Source organism: Mustela lutreola, chromosome 4 (assembly GCF_030435805.1).
Source record: "Mustela lutreola isolate mMusLut2 chromosome 4, mMusLut2.pri, whole genome shotgun sequence".
Taxonomy (NCBI): domain Eukaryota; kingdom Metazoa; phylum Chordata; class Mammalia; order Carnivora; family Mustelidae; genus Mustela; species Mustela lutreola.
The window spans coordinates 167492046-167514545 of NC_081293.1; the positions used below are offsets into that span (position 1 = coordinate 167492046).

General features: G+C 36.6%; 1 protein-coding gene across 16 annotated transcripts in view; it reads left to right on the forward strand.

The window, feature by feature from the left end:
* FOXP2 (forkhead box P2) overlaps positions 1 to 22500 on the forward strand; it is a 548304-nt gene that overhangs the window by 477104 nt on the left and 48700 nt on the right. For 8 of the 16 annotated variants that reach the window (XM_059171620.1, XM_059171622.1, XM_059171619.1 and 5 more), the window contains 5 exons: positions 4214 to 4351; positions 5516 to 5716; positions 7319 to 7484; positions 18538 to 18751; positions 20523 to 20627. In XM_059171620.1, the coding sequence (XP_059027603.1) occupies positions 4214 to 4351; positions 5516 to 5716; positions 7319 to 7484; positions 18538 to 18751; positions 20523 to 20627 (824 nt within the window). Of the gene's footprint in view, positions 1 to 4213; positions 4361 to 5515; positions 5717 to 7318; positions 7485 to 18537; positions 18752 to 20522; positions 20628 to 22500 lie in introns of all 16 variants that reach the window. The other 8 variants (XM_059171625.1, XM_059171632.1, XM_059171626.1 and 5 more) reach the window with 6 other exon arrangements.

Sequence of the window (22500 nt, forward strand, 5' to 3'; positions counted from 1 at the left end):
GCTGCTAAAAGATTGCGTTAAATAGCAATAGGCTCTGTACATCCCAGATCTTTCTTTAAAAAGTCCTGTTCGGCACTTGATGAAAAGCTTAAAAATACCACTCAATTCATTGTCAGTTCTTTTTAATACCATAAAGCCAGGAAGCTTTTGGAAGGCTATTATTATGATGGACATTGTTACATGTTACCAGGGCTTGAATTTGGACCGAGACTAGAAATGCAATACGATGTCTTCTTATGTTAAAATAAACTATAGCTACAGATAGTATACAGACGAAAGATGTAAACAGAAAAATTAAAGCGTGTGCAATCCAATATTTCCTATCAAATGTTGGTTAAAATAGGAAGACGTGGTATAATCCGAAAACCAGTTTTGCATTTATTATACACATAGTTAATCCTAATAGAGTTACCCCCCAGCCCCCCACTTAATGACCGGGGACTATCAGCCAGGACGTCCTTTGTCTTCAGATTTTAAGCAAAGGAAGAAGAAAGCTATGAACCAATAGTTGGCAGACCCTGTTAACAAGGAAATAACGTTTTTTTACTATAAGTCTCACCTACAGGTTGTGACTGTTTTTTTCTAATTCATATTTAGTGAAGAATGAACTGGACCGACATTATGCTAAGAACTGTTCCAATCACCCACATATACGTGGGATCTTTAATTAAGTGGCGTGCTTAATATGCAAACGCAACATATTCAGAAATGTTCCAGTTAAACTAGACTACAAAAAACAGTGGGTTTATTATAGCAAATAAAAATTGGGGGCCATTTTTATAATCCTTACAATAACTCTTGAGATTCATTTGAAGTGAGCCGTGATCTTCTTTTAATGACTTTTTGACCCCTTCAATGGGATACATTCAGAAGTTGAATAGAAACACATTTTTTTTTTTTTTTTTAAATCTGAAGTCATCCTCTACCTGTTCTGGGATACTATCTAAACACTTTCAACTTTTTGCCATTTTGACTCATTTCAGGACCGTTGCAGAAATTTTCCTCTCTCTTTTCAGAATATGTAACGTTATGTCCATTTACCTATTACTTCTTAGCATACAGAGCAACGCATCGGGTGTGTGCTTAATCCATGCAATGAGAAAATAAATGAGGGCAAATAAACTCTCAATGGGTGCATCGCTGTGGGGATTTCAGATCCTTCATTACAGTAAACACCAAGAGAGAAAAAGAAATCTCCCACCAAAGTTGAGAATTCATTCCCTTTCTTCACTTTTGAAGATTTTCATTGGTGGACTACAGTTTTCACTGGGGCCAGCTGTTTCTAACATTCGGTGACTGCATAATGTATTGTACCTTCATAGAGCTACCAGACTTTTATTTGCCCTCTCACCAGGAATAGCTGAGCTAAGTTCTCCTTCCCCTCCTCTATCACATCCCTCAACGTGGTCCCTCATTAGAATATTTGCATGAACGCAATGGTACATCTAGTGGAAAATATTTTCTTAAGCTTAATACTGGACTTTACTAAGGTATATATATTTCAGAAAGTCCTCCATATATTTTCAAATATGATACTGGTCTTACCTGTTTAAATATTGATAAAGTAACGTGATCTCCAAAAAAATTTCTTGTGTACTCAATCTCTACCCATCTTTGTCAGGGAATTCTTATGGTAGTTTGGAGTGACAAAGAAGTGCATGGATATTGTAACAAAAGTGACGGAGGAGGAGCAAAGGAAATGTATCACTTAAAGTGAGTTGCTTAAAATGGAGAAGTTTTGCATTTTGAAAATTACTGATTTCTAAACAAGGCAAGTGGAGTGGCCTACATATAACATGTAACTGGTATTGGGTGCAGGAAAATCTTAATTTTCTATTTATTAAAATAATTCAAATGTTTTAGTAGCCTCAGACATTCCACTTGGGGTGAGCTTGTATATGTGGATTTAGAGATTAGTACTGGCTTCTTTATAGTATTAGAAATCCCTCACAAGTGCACCTGTGTTTTCCTACATATATAATTAATTTTGATTCGTGTTTTCATACATATCTTATGGAGGTAGAGTAGTCAATTATATGTTAGTTGGCTTTTCTGTCTATCTTTGTGCATGTATATTGTCAGTTTTAGATGACAGTTTTCTAGAAGGAAAGACAGAATCTGCTTAAAACTTGGAGAATATCACGTATGTGTGGTACATATGATTTGAGGAGGAGGTGGAGGTTGTGATGGTTATTTTTATGTTCATAAATTTTTCATTATAAGGGAAATACAGACCATTTTAAAAGTAAAAAAAATAACCTATCCATGGTAAAGGGGCTAATGGACTCTAAAATGCAAAGGCACAATTCTTGCTTAAATTTGCTTATCTACCAAATCAGTCACAGTTGCAACAAGCTCTAGAGTCACATAATTTATCTGTGAGCTGAAATCTGACTGTAACTTGCAGTGTATTATGACAGACCTCCATTCATAAAACTTCTTAAAAAGTGCATCTGTCATAAGTCATGTATAACAAGTACTTTTCCTTGTAGATATGTAGATAATTAAATGAAAGCTCCCCATACACTAAAAAGTGATTAGGGTCTTAGATGAGAGAAGTGTGGCAAGTTTTTATCACATGATAGGCTTTATAGAAGGTATATATCCGTGTGTGTGTATCTCTATTTATGTATTTGGCTGTCTACATATATGTAAAATCTGTCTACATGTATGTAGTCTCTATCTTTCTGTCAATTTGAATTGGCAGCCTTCTTAGAGATTAACATTTCTTTCTTACCTTGTCTTTCATTTTGGTTTGATTCCTCATTATTTGGAGATAGTATGAGGTAAACAAGTGGTGGAAGAAAAGCTATCTTTGCAATACATTAACTTTAAAATTGCTTGTTCTTTGTTTGTCTGAGGAAGGGGAGATTTATCCACCTTGGGTTTCTTTTAATTTTTTCTCTCTGCACTTCTTTTTCATTATCAGTTTCTCCTTTCTTCATAACATGAAGTGCCAGAGAAGTTTTTAACTGTGTAAAAATGACTATTAAAATAGTGAACCATGTCTATTAATCTTTTTCTGTTTTCCAAGACACACTGTTGTCCCATGGATTTGTTCCGAAGTAGTATTTATATAAACACTTGCTTTTATTTATAGTAAAAGTGAATTGTTTTTTCTAGGAAAGAAAGTGATTGCTTTTTCAAAGGTTGCAAACTTGGCAAGTTGACACGTTGTTTGATTACATGCTGGTTAGTACAAGCAGTGCCTTCAACACGGCACAGCTGTGGCCTGGCCAGCCAAGCCTCTACCTCAGGCTTTCCTGCCTATGAGGTTCTCACACTCACCTCCCCTGTCATTCTTTTTTCTAGGACTTTCTTCTTTGCTCTTTCTCACTCTGTATTTCTCTTGCCTCTCCTTTCTCCTTTGTTTCTTTCTCTCCCACCTTATTTGCTTTTCCTTTGGACTCTCTAATTCTCAGAGCCTTGAAAAGAAAGAAAATTTTAAGTAAAATACTTTTTTTTTTCAGTTTCATGAATAAGTTTTAAGTAACCTTTCAATTTCCAGACTCCCTGATTTAAGACTAGTTAGCTTGAAATAAGAAAATGTTTAAAGAAGAATACTTGGCTTCTGATTCCTTCTTCGAGAGGACCTGTCTGGGTGTCTATTTCCTGGATATACTTTTGTGTATGTATCCTGTATGAGCTGCTAAATGTGCTCATGAAGTAGTATGTATTACTAGATGTATTTTTCTAGTACTTCTGTTTTTTATATCTATCCATAAAATTTTCAAGATAGCGATTATGTTTTATGCATAAGTCCTTTCTACATACATTCTCTTTACTAACTTTGATAACTATAACTTATATGCACATTTTTCTAATTAATCTTTAGAGTTTATTTTAATCATACATTTAAACCATTTCAAAAGGCTTTACATTGATAGCACTATGACACTGGCAAGATGGTCAATGATCAAGTACTGAGAACACTGACGTGTAGTTGTTTCTTTTTAACTCTGCTAGTCAAAGCTCCACCATTCAGCATAATACATAGGAGGGAAGGGACATAAAGGTAGAATCCGATCAAGTTTGATGCCCCTGGAAGGCCAGTGTCTAAACACTGTGGTACTCTAATATTATTATCAAATAGGATGTACAAATTGTTCGTCATCATTTCTAAAGAATGTATTGGAGGTGCCATATATAACTGCTCATATAGGTGAGCAGACATTTGGTTATGACGGCCCCTTCTCTTTCTCTCCCCGTCCAGGTGCCTGTGTCGGTGGCCATGATGACTCCCCAGGTGATCACCCCTCAGCAGATGCAGCAGATTCTTCAGCAACAAGTCCTGTCTCCTCAGCAGCTCCAAGCCCTTCTCCAGCAGCAGCAGGCAGTCATGCTGCAGCAGGTAATGTGGGTTACCTGCTTTGGTGTTCTAGCGTGGTGCAGAAGGCGTGCACCGGTGGTCGACAGCACCAGGACCTATCTGACAGTCATTCTCCACTCGAAGGGACAACTGATCAGCATGCAAGAACATAAACATAGCATTGTAACTGCAGAACTACATAAGAAAAGTTAGATCCCTTAGTCTTTTTATGTTCATCCAAGTCTAGAATAAGAGCGGAGAGGAGTGTAGCCTCAACATGGAATGGACTAATATTTAAATATTCGTATGCTTCCAACATTTGATCTGTAGACATGCCAACAAAAGTGCAAAGGGACTTACAGATAATTTTTGCCTTTAAGATTCCTCACCACTTTATCACTCCTTTTTGCTCAGGGAAATACAAATTTGAACTGGTCATTTGGTTGCAATGGGAAAGTGACATCCTAGATTTTTCTTTCCAAAATATATTCAGTGTTGAAGCATAGGAAATACCTACTTATAAAAACAAAATTAAGCAGCTAAGTCACTAATCCATGGATGTTACCTTCTTTAAGGAACAAAACTCATGCTCCTAATATGTACCTTGTTGGAGCCTTGAGTGTACTTGGACTTTATGTTGGACTTTATGTTGTAGTCTTTCTTATCGTAGAGAAGAGAATGTGCTTTACCTGAATTCTTGTCGATTCAATTACTTTGCTGTCATCTGTGGATGATGACCACAGCCCATTTGCTTAGATTTCTAAGTCTGACATTCTTCTGTACATCTGATGGATGAAACATATTCCCTAATAAGACCCAAACCACCTGCTTTTATGTAGCCATCTATTTGGGCCTTACAAATGGTAGGATAGAACCTAGTTTTATCCCCTATCGGGATTTCAGATGCAATCATTTAGGGTATCCATGTGGTTCTGGCCTGTTAGCATATAGGTTCTCTGTGCCCTTTTGTTTAGTAGGAACTTTTGGATACTGGATTGGAAAATTTCAGAGCCACCTTGGAAAAAAAAAATTTAAAAATGTATGTAGATTTGTCTCCTGGCGTCCACTGCAGATTTTTGTTGTTGTTGTTGTTGTTGTTGTTGTTGTTCTTGGGAGGTGAATCTTAATGGCTGCTCTACCATTTGCCAGTCTAGAAGAGTTTAGGAGATTTATAATACATGCAACTTTTGCCTTTATTTATTAAAGTCAAAATGGTTTATTCAGCAACAACTACAAGAGTTTTACAAGAAACAGCAAGAGCAGTTACATCTTCAGCTTTTGCAGCAGCAGCAACAGCAGCAGCAGCAGCAGCAGCAGCAACAGCAGCAGCAGCAGCAACAGCAGCAGCAGCCCCAGCAGCCCCAGCAGCCGCCGCCGCCACCCCACCCCGGCAAGCAGGCGAAGGAGGTAGGAGCCGCCGGGCCCGCTGCGCTGCCCGGCAGGGGGCGCCGCAGTGCCAGGTGGGGACGGGGCGCCGCGAGGCCAGGGCCGCCTGACACCACCCTAGCACGAGGCTCTCGCTGTCAAAGATGCGTTATGATACATTTTTACCCCGCTTACTAACAGTGACAGTAGAACTCTCCTGCTCTCCTTTTTTGTAGCATGGGACTTGAGAGTTACAATCCAATGCTGCTGTCTGTCGCCTAATGTTCACTAATGAATCACAATGTACAAAGAGCGAGCTCTGTGGTGGACAAAGTACTGATTATCTTGTACTCACCGTGAATCTAAGTTGGTGAGGGAACCTTATTTTTCTCAGTGGTGCAGCTCAGAGAACGTGCATGCAAATGTCGCCTGCGGTTGGGAGGCTGGGGGGAACGGGCTCGGGGAGAAACCCGTAGAACACAGATTTCAAAGTCAGGGGCCCCTGATTAATGAACTGCTACTGTAGGTTTGGAGTGGCGAGTAGAAAGTTACAGTTTGATATGCTCATAAATCAAACTGACAAGCTGGCTTCTCAGGCCTAGCTCACACTTGTCAGCAAACTGCATCAAATATAAACATAATACAAACAAAACATGTTGAAGTAGTTAAATTGATCAGCAGGTATCAGAGCCGTTGTCCTCAAGCTGCCCATTATGCAAACGTACAGGAAACAGTTTTGACCTCCTGAGGCTTTGTTTCTGTTTGGATTTGTGAATAGAATTTCAGACAGCCATCAACTACAGAATAGAAATTGCTCCCTTATTTCTCCGGAGGCTTTGGGCAATCCACATGACTTGCTCCATTATGCAGTCTGTTTTCCAGTGAGCGCATCAGAAGTTTCTCTTTTCCCCAAACTAAAAAGGAAAGGTCTTCCCCAGCAGCTTGTCTTTCTCTGAAGTGTGACTGCCTTCTCATACCCTCCCAAGTCCAAAGAACTCTGGTTTGTCTTGTAATGCCTCACAAAATTGGAAGTTATACTTTTCCTTATTATCAGGGCGCTTTGTCTTGCCCTGAACATAATTCTGCCTTTAATATATTCCAACAAGAGAGGAGAGGAAGAGAGAGAGCTAACAGGCCTGTCCTCTGAAGGCTACAACCCAGTTTACTAATAGATCGCTAGAGACCGTATTCATGGGCCTTTGCAGACCAAACTTACTCAGTTGGAAAAAAAGAAAAGAAAAGGAAAAAAAAAAGGAAGAAAGAAAGAAAGGGGTGTTGTTGAAGTTGACTGTTTCTCTAAAGTGTGATTTTTTTTTTAGTGTAGATAAACTTATTATCATCTGCAGTAAGCCAAGTACTTTATGAGAAAGTCCAAACCTTTGTAATTTGTAACATACTTTTGCTAGACCTCCTTCCATACTCTTTTCGCGCAAGTTCCTTGGTTCTCTGCTGCTGTGTAATATTTGAAAGAAAGGCAACCGAAAATCTTGAACTTGCTCACATTCTGCTTTTGAACTCTGACCACGGGATGACCATTCAGAAACTCACCGGGGCAATGAAAGCAGTGTGCATTTCTCTGTATGAGAGCGGTTGGCGCAGACCGTGTGTTCCCCGCCGTTCACCGGGCTGGGTTTTCTGCACCAGCAGCAGCAGCAGCAGCAGTTGGCAGCCCAGCAGCTTGTCTTCCAGCAGCAGCTCCTCCAGATGCAACAACTCCAGCAGCAGCAGCATCTGCTCAGCCTTCAGCGTCAGGGACTCATCTCCATCCCACCTGGCCAGGCGGCACTTCCTGTCCAATCGCTGCCTCAAGGTACATACAAAATGTGGTGCACTCTCCAGTCCTCCTGTTGCACTTTCTCCCATTTCATGGCCTGTCCGCCTTCTACCTTGAGAAATTTTGCTTTTATGACCTACAGGTTTATTATTAAAACACGATCGTTAACACAGTTGCATGGCCCGTTTTCTTGAAACTCGGAGATTTTACTACACACTGCTTTCAGGTGTATAGTAAAACTGCTTCCAAGTGTTTTGTTAGATATTAAATGCATATTTATTAGTCTTACGGCAGAAAATAATTTATAAGGGCAACACGATTTAAGCACTATTGAAAATACACTGAAGACTTGCAGAGAATTAGATTATTGGGAAGGCTCACAACAACCATTTAACGAAAGTGAGCTGAAAGGAGTTTTGGTGGAGAGCTGATTTTAAAAAAGAAGTTCCTAATCACACCGACACTCACATGTACGAGTCTATATGTCTACAAAGGACAGTCCATTCCAAGCTATGCTTTCTAGGACCTCATCATAGGTTGTGGACCCTAATCTTATTTCCTCTAAAATAATATTGCCTATATGTATATTGTGAATTATAGCTTCAAAAAACTATCAGCTGTATTCTTATTTGTTTTTCTGATAAGAAAACTTTGTGAGGACTTTGATAATACAATAATACAGTACTATAAATTATACAATTGTATATATTCATCATTTACCCAACTTTTGGGAAATGGAAATCATTCTTGGTTTAAAAAAGATAATGGTAAACAAAATGACACCCTGTCTGCTAAAATTCTTAGTACAGGTTAAAGTCAGATATCATTAAACTTCACAAAAGCATATTCTTTTCTTTTTCTTTTTCTTTTTTTAAAGATTTTATTTATTTATTTGACAGAGAGAGAGACACAGTGAGAGAGGAAACACAAGCAGGGGAAGTGGAAGAGGGAGAAGCAGGCTTCCCGCTGAGTAGGGAGCCGGATTCGGGGCGTGATCCCTGGGATCCTGACCTGAGCCAAAGGCAGACACTTAATGACTGAGCCACCCAGAAGCCCTATAAAAGCACATTCTAATTTGCATTTGAATTTTGTTGGAACAAACATTAATCCAAGTGGACTGCAATTATATTTGTTACAAAGGGACTCACATTGTAATAGTATTTTTTGTTCCTTTTTCTGACTCAGTAGGAAGAAAATCAATTGGTTCAGTCAGTTAAGCATCCAACTCAGACTCATGGCTCTGGGTCAGGTCGTGATCTAAGGATTGTGAGATCAAGCCCCATGTCAGGCTCAGTGCTGAGTGTAGAATCTGCTTGAGATTCTCTCTCTGTCCCTCTGCTCATGTCCACTCATGCTTTCCCTCTCTCTATTTCTCTAAAATAAATAAATCTCAAAAAAAAGAAAGAAAGAAAAAAGAAAATCAAGAACAATTTAATAGAAAAAAAAATTACGCCAATAAAAGACAGGTCTTTAAAATGCACACAATTTTGTTTGGGGCACATGAAATTTACAATTTTGTAGTAAATATTTTTCTCCTTATCAAATCACTATCTTCACGGCATGTTTTTCTCAGAATCCCTCCTTCCCTTAACTTCAGATCCTCTAATTCACCTGGCTAAATCACTCCTAGGAAATCAAGAAAGATAAAGTTTAAGTAGTGAAAGAAAAATGAGGCAATAAACCCACTTTTCTGCACCATTCCAAAGAGAATTGGAATAAACTGTGGTGTCCCTGGGCTCATTAATGTTCTATTCATAAGTTGTTGTTCTTTGCAAAAATAAATACCATTTGAGGACGAATGAAGAAATAAGTTTAAAGACAAGAAAGCTGTGTATAAATTAATTCAATGTAAACATGGATTTCTTTAGTAGAAACTATACTAAAACAGAATCAATAAATTTATCTCGTTTTTTTCAATAAAATTTATATGAAAACCTATATTTAGGATCTAATCATATAAGCATCTCCTCAGTAGAGAGAAGTATGATCTACTGTGATTTTATTTGAGTAAAAGCATTGAAACAAACACTTCAAGAAAGCTTAAAATAGATGTTCACAGAAGCAAAATTCAACCTAAGTGCGATATTCTTCCAAAACAAGCATACAAATATCTTGCCAAACAAGGAAATTATTATGATATAACCATTTTAATAGTTTTCAAATAAAATTTTTCTTATTTCTGAACTTTTTAAATAGAATTATCATTTTTTCCTTCTTTTCTACTTGTCCATGAAATGTTATGAGAGATTAAATGCACAAGATAGAGAACATCAAGGAAAAGGAAACACATCTGAAAACACACCTGGGTTAAGCAGAATATTTATATTTTAAACAAAAGACATGAAGTCATCATTGTGTTCTCACTGTTTAGATGAAGTAGCTCGAAAAGTACCACTGTGGAGACTCACCAGCCAAGCATAGGCAGAATGCGTCAGATAAACCAGCTGTAGTAAAGGAACATAATTGCATAATTTGGTGCTGAAATCCCAAAATTGGAATGGAAGAAAGTAGAGAAGTAACTGTTAAATAATGTAAGCCTGGAATTATTTCTGCCTTAGCCACTGGTGAGTTCAGATTAAAATATTTCAAATATCTTAAACACTTTTATTATCAGTTTCCCAGTTCACTTTGCACCAAGTTTTTGGTTGGCTGATTGATTAGCCATGCAACCACATAGGATTTATACATGATGATGATCTTATTGTGCCTTTAAAAATATGCCATATGTGAAGTATTTATTCCTATGATTTAACACAGCCTCCTCAGGGTACTTTTTTATTTTTTTAATTTTTTTAAATGATCTTATTTATTTATTTGACAGAGAGAGATCACAAGCAGGCAGAGAGGCAGGCAGAGAGAGAGGAGGAAGCAGCCTCCCGACAAGCAGAGAGTCGGATGCGGGGCTTGATCCCAGAGCCCTGAGATCACTACCTGAGCCGAAGGCAGAGGCCCAACCCACTGAGCCACCCAGACACCCCCTCAGGGTACTTTTTAAAGTTGCAACTTCTTTCAAGACAGAAGTAACAAAATTGTAATAATTTTGGTAAGAGTAGGCAATTTATAGGGGCACCTGGGTGGCTCAGTTGTTAAGCATCTGCCTCAGGTCGTGACCACAGGGTCCTGGATTCGAGCCCTGCATCAGGCTCCCTGTTCCATGGGAAGCCTATTCTCCTCCCACTCTCCCTGCTTGTGTACACTTTCTTGCTGTGTCTGTCTCTGTCAAAAAAATAAATAAAATCTTAAAAAAAAAAGTAGGAGATTTATAGACATTTTTCTCTGTATTGCAAGATGATGTAATATATTGTACCACCCTTTAAAGTAAATTATTTTAACTATTACTCATTTAAAGTCATCATGAATATTACTATAATATTGGATTTTAATGTAAAAGAGACAATGAAATTACTATCTCTAAATGCACATATGGAGTGAGTGTGGGTATACAGGAGTCAAATACAAAAGGATGGATTTGTAAATCAATATCAAATAAAATACTGATTATAAAGCTATTTACTCATGGATAGTACAGTTTACATGTCAGCTGTAGTACTTTGTGACATGTTATCATGGTTCAGTACCACTGTCTATAGGTAATAGGAAATTATTGTGCACACACTTCAAATTTAGATATGTTTTTGACATGAGATAGAAGTCACTGTATTCCAATACACAGTATAGTCACAGGCTTCCTAAGACTACAGAAACTAAAATATATGTGGTTAAAACTTTCTTCCATTCCAACTTTCCACATGTTTTTGAATTTATAAAACTGATTTAAAACATAATGCTTTTGTGACCGGTCGGAAAGACCAAACAGGGAATGCTATATTATCTAGCCAGCACTAATGTGAACAACACCTTCTAGAACTAGATGAGTTTGGAATGAGAGAACTGTTGAATAATAAATAAAATGAAATCTTTTGAAGTAAAATATAATACTTTAAATAATTCATGCTTTACTACTTTATTTAAAGCAGTAAAGCATAAAAAGCATAAATCTACTTTATTTAAAGTAAAAGTATTTTACTTTAAATAATTATTACTTTAATAATTTATGCTGAGTTAGGCATGTGCTCAGGTTTGTCTTTAGGTTCAGTATTTGGCCAAAATCAGCTATTTGGCTTTGACTCATTCTCTGCTTATGGAAATCTAAATAGCCAAATGCCTATTTCACTATCACTTCTGGCATCTTGGTTTTTTTTGCCTGATCTGTGGTCCTGTGCTTGCAGAGATCACCATTGTATCTCATCAGAGTAACAGTGCCAACAGTACAAACAATGCATGTCCTGCAGAATTATTGTTAGCATCTTAGTATTCCCTTTTACATACCAGTCTGTCTCCAGTTTGCAACTTGGAGAGGAAACTCCCCTTTGGGGGTTTACATGTGAAAACTCCATCAGTAAGCTCAAGTTTAAATGTACATTTATTATTACAGTAATAAAACTTTGCAAAGGTAATCATGAATGCTGTTAATTTTATGTATAAAAATTAACTTACAGAGCCTGGGTGGCTCAGTCGGTTAAGTGACTGCCTCCTGATTTCAGTTCAAATCATCATCTCGGGGTCGTGAAATTGAGTCCCGTGTGGGGGCTCTGAGGTACTCATGGAACATGCTTAAGATTCTCTCTCTCCCTCTCACTCTGTCCGCTCTAACCTCCCTCTCGAAAAAAAGAATGAAAAGAAAAGAAAACATGAAGACTAACTTACAAAACATTAAATACATAGGGAAATAGGAAGAAGGTTGAGTTAGTTTTTGAGAAGATGTAAATAAGATAGAAAGATGGAGATTATATTATATCATAATTCTAATTGTCACATAATTGGTTTATCAGCATGCATACATTAAAATGAATTTATATCCATTTAGGCCCTAGGTTTTTTTTAAAGTTCTCTTTGTCACTTCTTTATATCTTGAAGGAAGACTCCAAAGCAGAATGTCAATTTTGCCATATTAAATTTCATGATGGGGAAAACTGAGAAAATTATGGGGTTTTTTTTAGTAAAATATCAAACTTCAAAAATGCAGCCTATAAAAATTTTAATAGTGAAATCATAGAAGGAATTTTTTTTATATGTATCAGAAGTATTCCAGTATCCCAGAAGTTCCTTCTTTAGTGGAGATATTTGCCTTTGGTCTCAGTTTTAGCCAAACAGCTGTTTTACTCCTTCTAACTCAGCATTTGGGCAAATATACACTCAGTGCACCTTTCATTAAACACGTTTTAGAGACGGGCACTACACCTGCAGGTTGAAGTAGGCCCTGGTCAAATATAAATCAATAGTATGTTAGGTTTGGCAAATTATAAATGAACACATAGATCTCTGAAGGATAGCCCAGAAACTAGAATAATGGTTGCCTCTGTAGAGGGGAACAAGGAAGCAGAGAGGGTGGGTAGGGAAATTTAATTTTGCAATCTATAACCTTCTTTATGGTTCAGTTATTTTGGCCATGTGCATGTCCTAATGTTTTTTAATGGAAAATTTAAGATGAAAAGTGAAAAATCACCTGATAATATTTCAGTAATTTGGATCATTAAATATCAAATTGTTTTCACAAAATATATGAATGATACAAATATTTCTACCCAAGTTTGCCTTCATCACTTTTAATTATACGTAACCCCAGAACATAAGCAAAGTACTGTTAAATAAGATAAGCTAATTTTAAAAATCACAGTAGACTTACTTTACATCATAATGTATAAAAATTATTTATTTAATATTAAAAATTAATTAGTAGATCCAGCAAATGAAAGGACATTGAAAGAATCTTTCATTTTTGAGTGTGAAAAAGCTGCTAATGTAATTTTTACCAATAAGTAAAGCCATTGAAATTTTTAAACCTTGTGTGCCCCAAGGATATATAATCTAGATGTGAATTATCAAATTTTAATTAATTCTTAGCACAGCGCTTTGTCACCCAGTAGTTACTCCACATACTCTGAATCCAGGATTAAGGAATTATTGTTTAATTGCTTTACCTGTGGTATTACATGTGATTTGATTAGAAATTCATCCTTTTATTCATTCAACTTCCAGAAAAACAGACCTTTAATGCTTATTTGTAGTACTGGCAGTGAATGAGAGTAAACCCAACTTGTCATCCCAAAGCCATCACCCATTATCATTTCTTGATTTTCTGTCATCATGGAATTTTAATTTTAAAATTGCATTATCATACAACTTTTGGGCTCTAGGATAGTCTGTATGTATCCTTGAAGTAAGTTACTAAGAAAATTGAGTCATCCTTACTATTACTCTGTAATGGGTAGTCCACTGATTTCCCAGATTGCCAGCCCCCTGGTGTTCCGGGCACTTGAACAGCTCAGTATCCATTGAGCCGGATGTATCCATGAGCATGGTGACACTCCTACAGGCACTGAGGACAAAGCAGTCAAGAAAATGGACAAAAATTCCTGCCACCACAAAAATTACATTGTAAATTAATTTAACATGTGTAGTGGTAAGTGCTAAGGAAAAAAAAAAAAATAGGACAAAAGAAAGAAGTGGAAATGGGTGGGGTTGAACTTTTTGGACGGGGTGGCCAAGCACAGAGTCCTAGAAAGAGATTATGTGAGCAGAAACCTAAAAATGCGAGGAGCCCTGCCACACATTAGCTCTAGAGCTCATTACTCAACTTTTTTCTTCCTCAGTGTTCTCATCTCTCAAATGGAAATATAAGAGTAGCTTGGGTCTTAGATTAGCACTGAAGCGTGGAAAACAGTGATGGGTATATCAGAAGCACTGGGCAAGTTTCTAATAAAACAGAGACGAAGACTGAGTTGGGGGTCAGAGAAGCTGTATCAACAGAAGCTTGGTTTTTGTTTGTTGTTTTGTTTTGTTTAAAGATTTTATTTATTTGACAGAGAGAGATCACAAGTAGGCAGAGAGGCAAGCAGAGAGAGAGAAAGGAGGAAGCAGGCTCCCCACTGAGCAGAGAGCCCGATGCGGGACTTGATCCCAGAATCCTGAGACCATGACCTGAGCTCAAGGCAGAGGCTTAACCCACTGAGCCACCCAAGCACCCCAAAGCTTAGTTTTGAAGTAAGCTAATTTTGGGGAAAAAATCTTCAAGTTTATAAATAGGCAACCTGCTGTTCAAGGGAGGGGCTGGCCGGAGATCACATAATTAATCCTAAGCCTACATCCAGTATTTAAAACTGAAATAAATCAGTATAATTGTAGAAAGAGTTTGTTCCTGTTGTCTTTGTTGTTATCCTCAAATGGATTTGTAAAACGCTGAGTTGAACAAGAGACTCAAAGTTTTGTTGTTGTTGTTCCTAGACATCTTGGAACAGATGTTCATGTTAACATTAGTCATGAGTCCCCAAGACACAGGTCACAGACCTCTTCAATTTCTTCGATTAGGACTGTTTAGAAGAGCACTGTTGCATAGAACACAGTTTGGGCCATACTGAATGTGTTCTATTATTGCCTGAAAAATCAGTTAATTCTTGCAAATCACCGAAACTTCAAAACTCACAAAACTTTCAAAATTCTGAAGAAGTGATCAGTTCATTGTTTCATAGTCATAGTTTTATATCCATAGAAAAGAGCTAACCAAAGTGTAGTTGTGAATAGTTTTGTAAGCAAAATGATAGTTTGCTTTTAACAGTTTTCCTTCCAAATGATCTGCACATTGGAATCATGTGTAGAGCTTCGGAAGCAGACTGGTGCCTGTGTCCTACCTCCAGAAACTGTGATCTCGATGGTTTGGACTATGGTCAGGGCATTGAAAGTTTTAAAATGTCTGCAAGTGAATCATACTTCCATCCAGACACTTTAGGGAACCACTTTCACTAAAAGGAATCTCTTTCGGACATCATCTCTTCTCTGCCCCTTATCTGTAATCTTTAAAAACCATTTTCTTCTTCAATTAATTAAGGATCCTTATTTGGATAGTGAACAGGTGGTTTATTCATCAGATGTTTATGTGCTTAGTATTTGTTGCCATATCATTGTGATATCATGCTGTTACCACTAATTTTCAACACAAATGACTAGTGTAAGAGAAGTCTGCTTTTAAAAGGTAAGTGGATACTTAGGTTAACTAAATTATTAATAAAATTCAAAAACTAAATTATTAATAACATCTTTAACTGATATAGTCTCTAAAAATACCTAATAGTCTTCATCCAAGATATAAAAGTTTATCAGAATCAACTAGGGCTGTTTATAATTCTTTAGACATGGGCCTTCCAGGATGGCAGTGCCCATGAATACTATGGCCTTCAAGATCCACAGAACTTCCACGTGAAGACCCAAATGCCTTCGAGATCTGTGTGAATCTGTTGTAATCAATTAAATCAACTACTATTTATTGAACACATACCAGGCACTGCTCTTGGCACTGGGGATAGATAGGTCAAGTAAAAAATCACTACTCTTACCAATTTAAGATTACATTGCCGTAGAGGAAAACTGATGATAACGTGTAAAGCAAACAAACGAATAATATAGTTTCAGACTGATAAATGATTTAAAGACAAAGAAAGCAGGGTGAGGTGACAGAGAATGCTAGAAGGCAAGGTGGGGAGGGGCAATGGTTGGTGGGGTGGTCAAAGACCTCTCAGAGGAGGTGACCCTTGAATCCTCTGAGTGACGGGAGTAAGGAAGCCATGAGAGCAACGACAGAGTCACCTATGCTGTGGGAAGAGCCAGGGCAAAAGCTGGCAAGGGAGCAAATGTTCGAAAAAGAAAGCTGGGGTAACTGAGTGAAATGTAGAGAGCAAGCGATAGGTGAGTTCAGAGAGGCAGGTAAGACCCAGACAATAAATGCCAACATCTGACAGGCCACAGTAGGGGTTTTTTTGTTGTTGGTGGTTCCCCTTTTATCTTGTTGTGTTTTTTGTTTGTTTGCTTATTTTTTGTTTTGTTTTTTGAAATGTTCTGGAAAGCCATTGGAGGCTTTGCCTGGAGATCCCAATGGCCTACATTTTTACATTTGCATTTGCATTTACAGCGATAAATTTGGGCTGATATGTGAAGAGTGGTAAGTTATAGCAAGGCAAGGGGGAAGCAGGAAGACAGGAAAGGAGAACCATGGTCTAGGCAAGAGTTTATGGTGGGGCAGAGAGGCAGAGTCAGATCGTGAGGGCTCCCATGCAGAAGACGTTGTTGATGCTGCTACAAGACAGGGTTTGCTAGTGGAGCTTTGCTGTGAGGACACCTAACTTGTACAGACAGGTAATCAAAAAGTTACAGTCAGAAGAGTTTCAGAATCTTAGGTTAAAGCTAGAGTTAAAGCAATAATTAATTATCTTTATAAAGAAATTATTTCCTGTGTAACCAAGAAATACCCTCCTTTATGAAGCCATTCTCTTTTATACATGAAAAATAGTTTTTAATAACTGGAAACCTGAGTTAGCTTGCCTTTTCTTCAGTCTTAGGGTGTTTTAAAATCTTCAGGAGCCAGAATCACCAAAATGATAGCTTTCAGTAAAGCTATCTGTAAGAAATTGTGATAGGCATAGCAATTTAAGGTTACCACTGTGATGAATAATTTGACCAGAAGTTATGTTTGGAGCAGTGAGAATTCTTCTGTCACTTTGGGCTACTTACCACGATGTCTGGATTGATGATTTTTCTACCCACAGAGGTAGAGGTGAGAGGGCTCACCGTCCTCGCCATCATGTTTTCTTACCATCCCCTATTCTCCCCTGCCTGTTCTATCCTGGTCCTCTCCCGCACACCTGGGGATTGATCCATATCACTTAGAGCATCTGAGGTGGGGGTGGGGGTGGTTTGACTAGTACTTCCACTCTCATGTTAGACGTTGTAGGTGAACTTAATAATAGAGAACCTAGATTTTGGAGCCACAGTGCATTAGGTGTGAATTCTATCCACTAGTTACGAGTATAGTGACTTGGTAACATCTTTAATCTTTCTAAACCTCCACGCCTTGCCCTCATCTGTAAAATATAATGATTCCTAATATCAGGTGAGGTTAATTGAGATTTTGAATGTAAAGAACCAGACTGACTTTAGCAGATGCTGAATAAGGGTTAGCAATCATAATAGCAACTGCATTTTCCCCTGGATATCTTTATTCGGTAATTTTTTTATTTTTAATATAATATTTCGAGAGCGAAGGCATTCAAATCAGATTGCCTGGATTTAAATCAGAGCTCTACCACACAGAAGCTTTGTGACCTTGGATACATTTTTGAAATTTTGTTTCCTTATCCATGAACTGGTTAAAATATAGTTATTGACTCCATTGAATTTAGTGAGGTTTAAGAAGCATAAGGTATAGAAAGAATACATGAAGGTATAGTACTTGGCACATATAAGTACTATTTTAGAAGTCAAAGACCATAGACAATAATCTCTCAATTCCTTATTTCAAAATTATAATTAAAAGCTAAAGCATTGTGCCTTAATTTTCTCTTTTCTTTCTTCATAAATCTGGTAAATTTGCATGATCTGAGACAGGGTGTTGTTTAAAATGAGTAGTTTTTTTATTCTGTCGGTCAAAAAATGAAGTTTCCATATTATCTGCTTAATTGATCCATGTAGGTAATCATATTATTGGCTTATTTAGCACCGCCAAGTGAAACTCAGTTATTTTGTTTGCCCGTCTGAGAAAGAGCAAACTAAAACTTTGTCAAAGTTGTCAAATGTATTTTCCTTCTGAGTTGAATGTTTACTGTTTTTTTCCCTAACTTCTTTTTCTTTTGTTTATCCTTCTTACCCCTTTCTCTTTTCATGTCTTTTGATACATCTCATTTCCAATTCTATTTCTTTTTCAGTTGCTCACTGATAAAAACTTAATACCAGCAATAAGTAAAAGCTACTGTTAAAAGTTGAATAGTTTAATTTTCAAATAGAACTTGCTGGGTTTTTCCCATTAATCTTTGATATTATTTCCAATAGGATCATTCCCTACCATTCCCAAATTGGTAATCTTGAGCAAATTACTGATTATTCACGAGAAAGGGTATGGTGCTGATGGCATAAAGTGATTTTATTATTGTATATTAATTCTGCTGGTAACATCACTTTTGTCGGCATTAATCTAGTAATAATACTAAGCTCGTTATATGAACTTTACCTTGTTATATTAGTGGGGCTCTCTTTTGTTTTATAGCTGGCCTAAGTCCTGCTGAGATTCAGCAGTTATGGAAAGAAGTGACTGGAGTTCACAGTATGGAAGACAATGGCATTAAACATGGAGGGCTAGACCTCACTACTAACAATTCCTCCTCGACTACCTCCTCCACCACTTCCAAAGCATCACCACCAATAACGCATCATTCCATAGTGAATGGACAGTCTTCAGTCCTAAGTGCAAGGCGGGACAGGTAAATCTCATGAGATTTATTCTATATTTATCTGTCACCAACTTTTACTTCTACCATTCTTAAAACTAAAGATTATGATTTGTACTTAAGAGGGGCAGAATGCATAGAACAAATTAAATAGAAACCTTTAGATTATTTATCTTATATATTATTTTCATTACAGAAAGCAGTTCAAATGCTGGCAATTTGATGCATTTAGTGGGGAATTTGCCTGAAGAAATTTATCTTTTAATAAGTGCATGTGGAATTATTGTGTCAGCATATTTTTATGGCTAATATGTTGTGATGAACCAGATTGCTGAAATGGGAATATTTTGCCATTTTTAAACTTAAGAACCCCCTTTTGAGTAATTAATTAAATAATTAAAGATTTCCCCACCTCCCTTAGCATATGCTTTAAAACATGTGCTTAATATATTTTTAAGAACATGTCCGTAGGTATCGGAGACTCGATATACATAAGGATATAAACACAGGTGTAATAAACTAGAAGATAGAATATCTGGTTTGCCTTTTTTATTAGTGTAACTTGATGGAATTTATAAATATATAGACATAAACTTACGGTGAAAACTGAATAAATTTGACTCAAAATTCATAAGGAAAAATTACTTGATTTCAGTTATCAACATTGAGTACATTATGTTAGATAATTTTCAACTTAAAAACTGGCCTTGTAAAAAGAGCACCCTGTACTTTTGTCCATTTACTTCCATTTATTTAAGCATAAAGCCATCTAATCAGGTGGCTTTAAAGCAATTCACATAAAATATATAAGCTAAAACATTGCTCAACATGAAAAATATCTTTTTAAGGGATAGGATTTTTAAGTGCAGGATTTCATAACAGAGTGACTTAGGCTCCTGTGGTATTTAGCTGTAAAGATTACATATTTGAGTGTAGTGGATTGATAGTATTCTGTTGTGTAATGTGAGTTCCTGCCTGGCGGCAATAAATTCTTTCTCATAAACAAATTTTGTTTTTAGAGAAACACATATTTAATTACAGAACGGTTTAAAATAGGATGCTATCATTGGTGGTATTTCCGGTGGTCATTTGAGTATCATGAAAAATTTTTCTTGTTAGTTTTCATTATTATAAAATGGTATGCTTCTAAATGCTTCCATGCTGGTGTTTTAATTGAGATGAATTTGATGATTATATATTGCAGAAGTTGCTTGATTTTTCTAGAATCTCAATCTGACATAATATTCACTTATCAAAAGTCTTTGATGATTACAGAAGGATATAGCTAATGAATACTGTTCCAAAGTAGAATTTTTTTTAATCAGCTGTAACTAGTGGAAATATAATTTATGGTCCACACATAAATATTAAGCAATTTAAATGATCCTAAAGGTCCATATCATCCTTAAAAAGAGCATTTCAAAAATCTTATGGTGGCTGTCCTATTACCTTCTTAAAAACACAGGTTTATTTCACTTGACCACATACGAATATATATTTTTTATTTAGAGGTAAATGTTACATTAAGGTCATATGGCAAGATTAGCATATGATATTATACAGTCCTCTTAGTTTTTCATCCTTTATTAACAGTCATCTTTGGCTCTATTTCTCCTCTAATTGGAACATCATCTAGCCTTGGCAGTTGAACTATTCAATAGAACGATTAAATTTTTCTGACTGCTCTGAGCTGAATTGACCTGTTTTGACCTGTTTGTCACTGATCGTAACCTGACAGGCGCTAGCAGCCTGCAACGATTATAGCTTTTTGAGATGAATCTGACGCCGTGTTCTTTTGCTACAGCTCGTCACACGAGGAGACTGGGGCTTCTCACACTCTGTATGGCCATGGAGTTTGCAAATGGCCAGGCTGTGAAAGCATTTGTGAAGATTTTGGACAGTTTTTAAAGTAGGTTCCTTACCTTTTTTAGGGAAGGGGGTGGATTATGTGGGAGTGTTAGGCACATTGTTGTAAATAAGACAAAGCTGAAAAGAGGAAGTGAAAGTCCATCCTGGGGCTCACTCTGCGCTTCTCTGTGCTCCAACAAGTACATGGCCCAGGTCAGGCTAAGAAGGTGACCTCGTCTTTACCTCTTCATCAAAATATTTTACAAATCACTCCATAGAGTTTTTGAATGAATGGGAAATAGTAGCCTACAGTAATCGTGTCATTAATAATTGGGAGACGTGTGGCGGAGTCTTAATAAATTTCAAGTTTTTAATAAAAATTTTAAGTAAAATTACATGAGGAGTCATAGAATATATATAATTTCGAACAGACATATTTTACAGATTTTTTTTAATTGCAGTCTTGCTCTTCCTGACTTTAAATAATGATGTTTAACATATTTATATTTAACAATAAGAATGATGACATGAAAGTTAGAAGAGGCTAACATTTTAAGAAATAAATCTATTTCATCTACTTGTTACTTGTTGCCCTCAGAAACAGAGGGCAATGTGCATGGCTGTATATTTGTATGGTCAATTACATGGCTTCTCTCACTTAAAATCAAAATTTGGTGTATCCTTAATTTCTTCTTACAGTGATATATATATATTTTAATTTTAAGAGTTTCCGTTGCAAATGAGAATATCCATCTTTTATGAAACATTCTCCATGCACAATTCTGCTATACAAGAGATCTAAACAGAGAGCTACAGATAGGTTTATGGAGATGAGTAACTTCACAGGCTGAGACTCTTATGTTGTCATGGAGCAGCTAACAGGGTGAATGAACTGTTTCATGCTTCATCAACAATTAAGTTAATTAGCTCATTTGAAATTGCACTGCTTTGTTGCCAGGATGTTGGCAGAAACATCAAAAAGATGTGTTTACAAATGGTAGACTACAGGGTATAAAGTAAAAGCACCTTAACAACAAGCCAGAAGTACTTGGCATCATAATAACTTTATAACGGAATTACAGTAAGACTTCCACAAGGATTTTTTTTTAACTTTTTCTCATTTCTGACCAATTAAAAGAAAATTTGCTTCCTCTGTTACTTTGGCATTTGTAATGGCCTTAAATTTAAAAAAAAAAAAAATTGCACTGCTTTTATACCAGAAAGTAGTGAGCTGCCATTTTGTTGGGTATGAAAACTGATTCAACTGTTCTAGGCAAAGAGGGCATTTCAGATGGTAGATAACTTTGCTCACACTTTCCTCTCTAAGAAAATAACATTTGTTAAAACAAAGACAAAATAGAGGGACATTAATTTTTTAACAGCTGATCTCATATTTCTTCATTCGAATGTATTCATCCTTATCAAAGTGTTATGTTATTCCTTATCATTAAGATTCTTATGAGGACTGTTGCTGCTATTTCTTAAATATGGCTATTTAAGCTGTAGAACTAGCATGATCGCCATTTTATTGCTCTAAGTTGTTCTTTCTGACAAAGAGTAAGTTTTTAAGAAAATACACATATTTTACCCTTCAGTGTCATTTCCTTTATAGTACATGGAAAGGAACACTTTTTTCATCTTAAATATTTATATATATTTTTATTACTAACAAGCAGATGAATATGAACCCTCCTTTTACGCTCCATGTTTCTTTCTCACATTCATGCCAGTATATTTTAGAAACTAAGAAAAATTATAGGTGGATGGGGCAAAAAAAAAAAAAAAAAAAAAGGAAAAGAAAGAAATTACAATTAAAAAGCATTTCCTTTCAATTAAATACCAACTTTGGTTCCAGAGGCTATTTTTCCAACCCATTAACTTTATAGAGATGACAGAACAAATGAGAGTAGATTGTAAGGTCTTTCTTTTAGTCC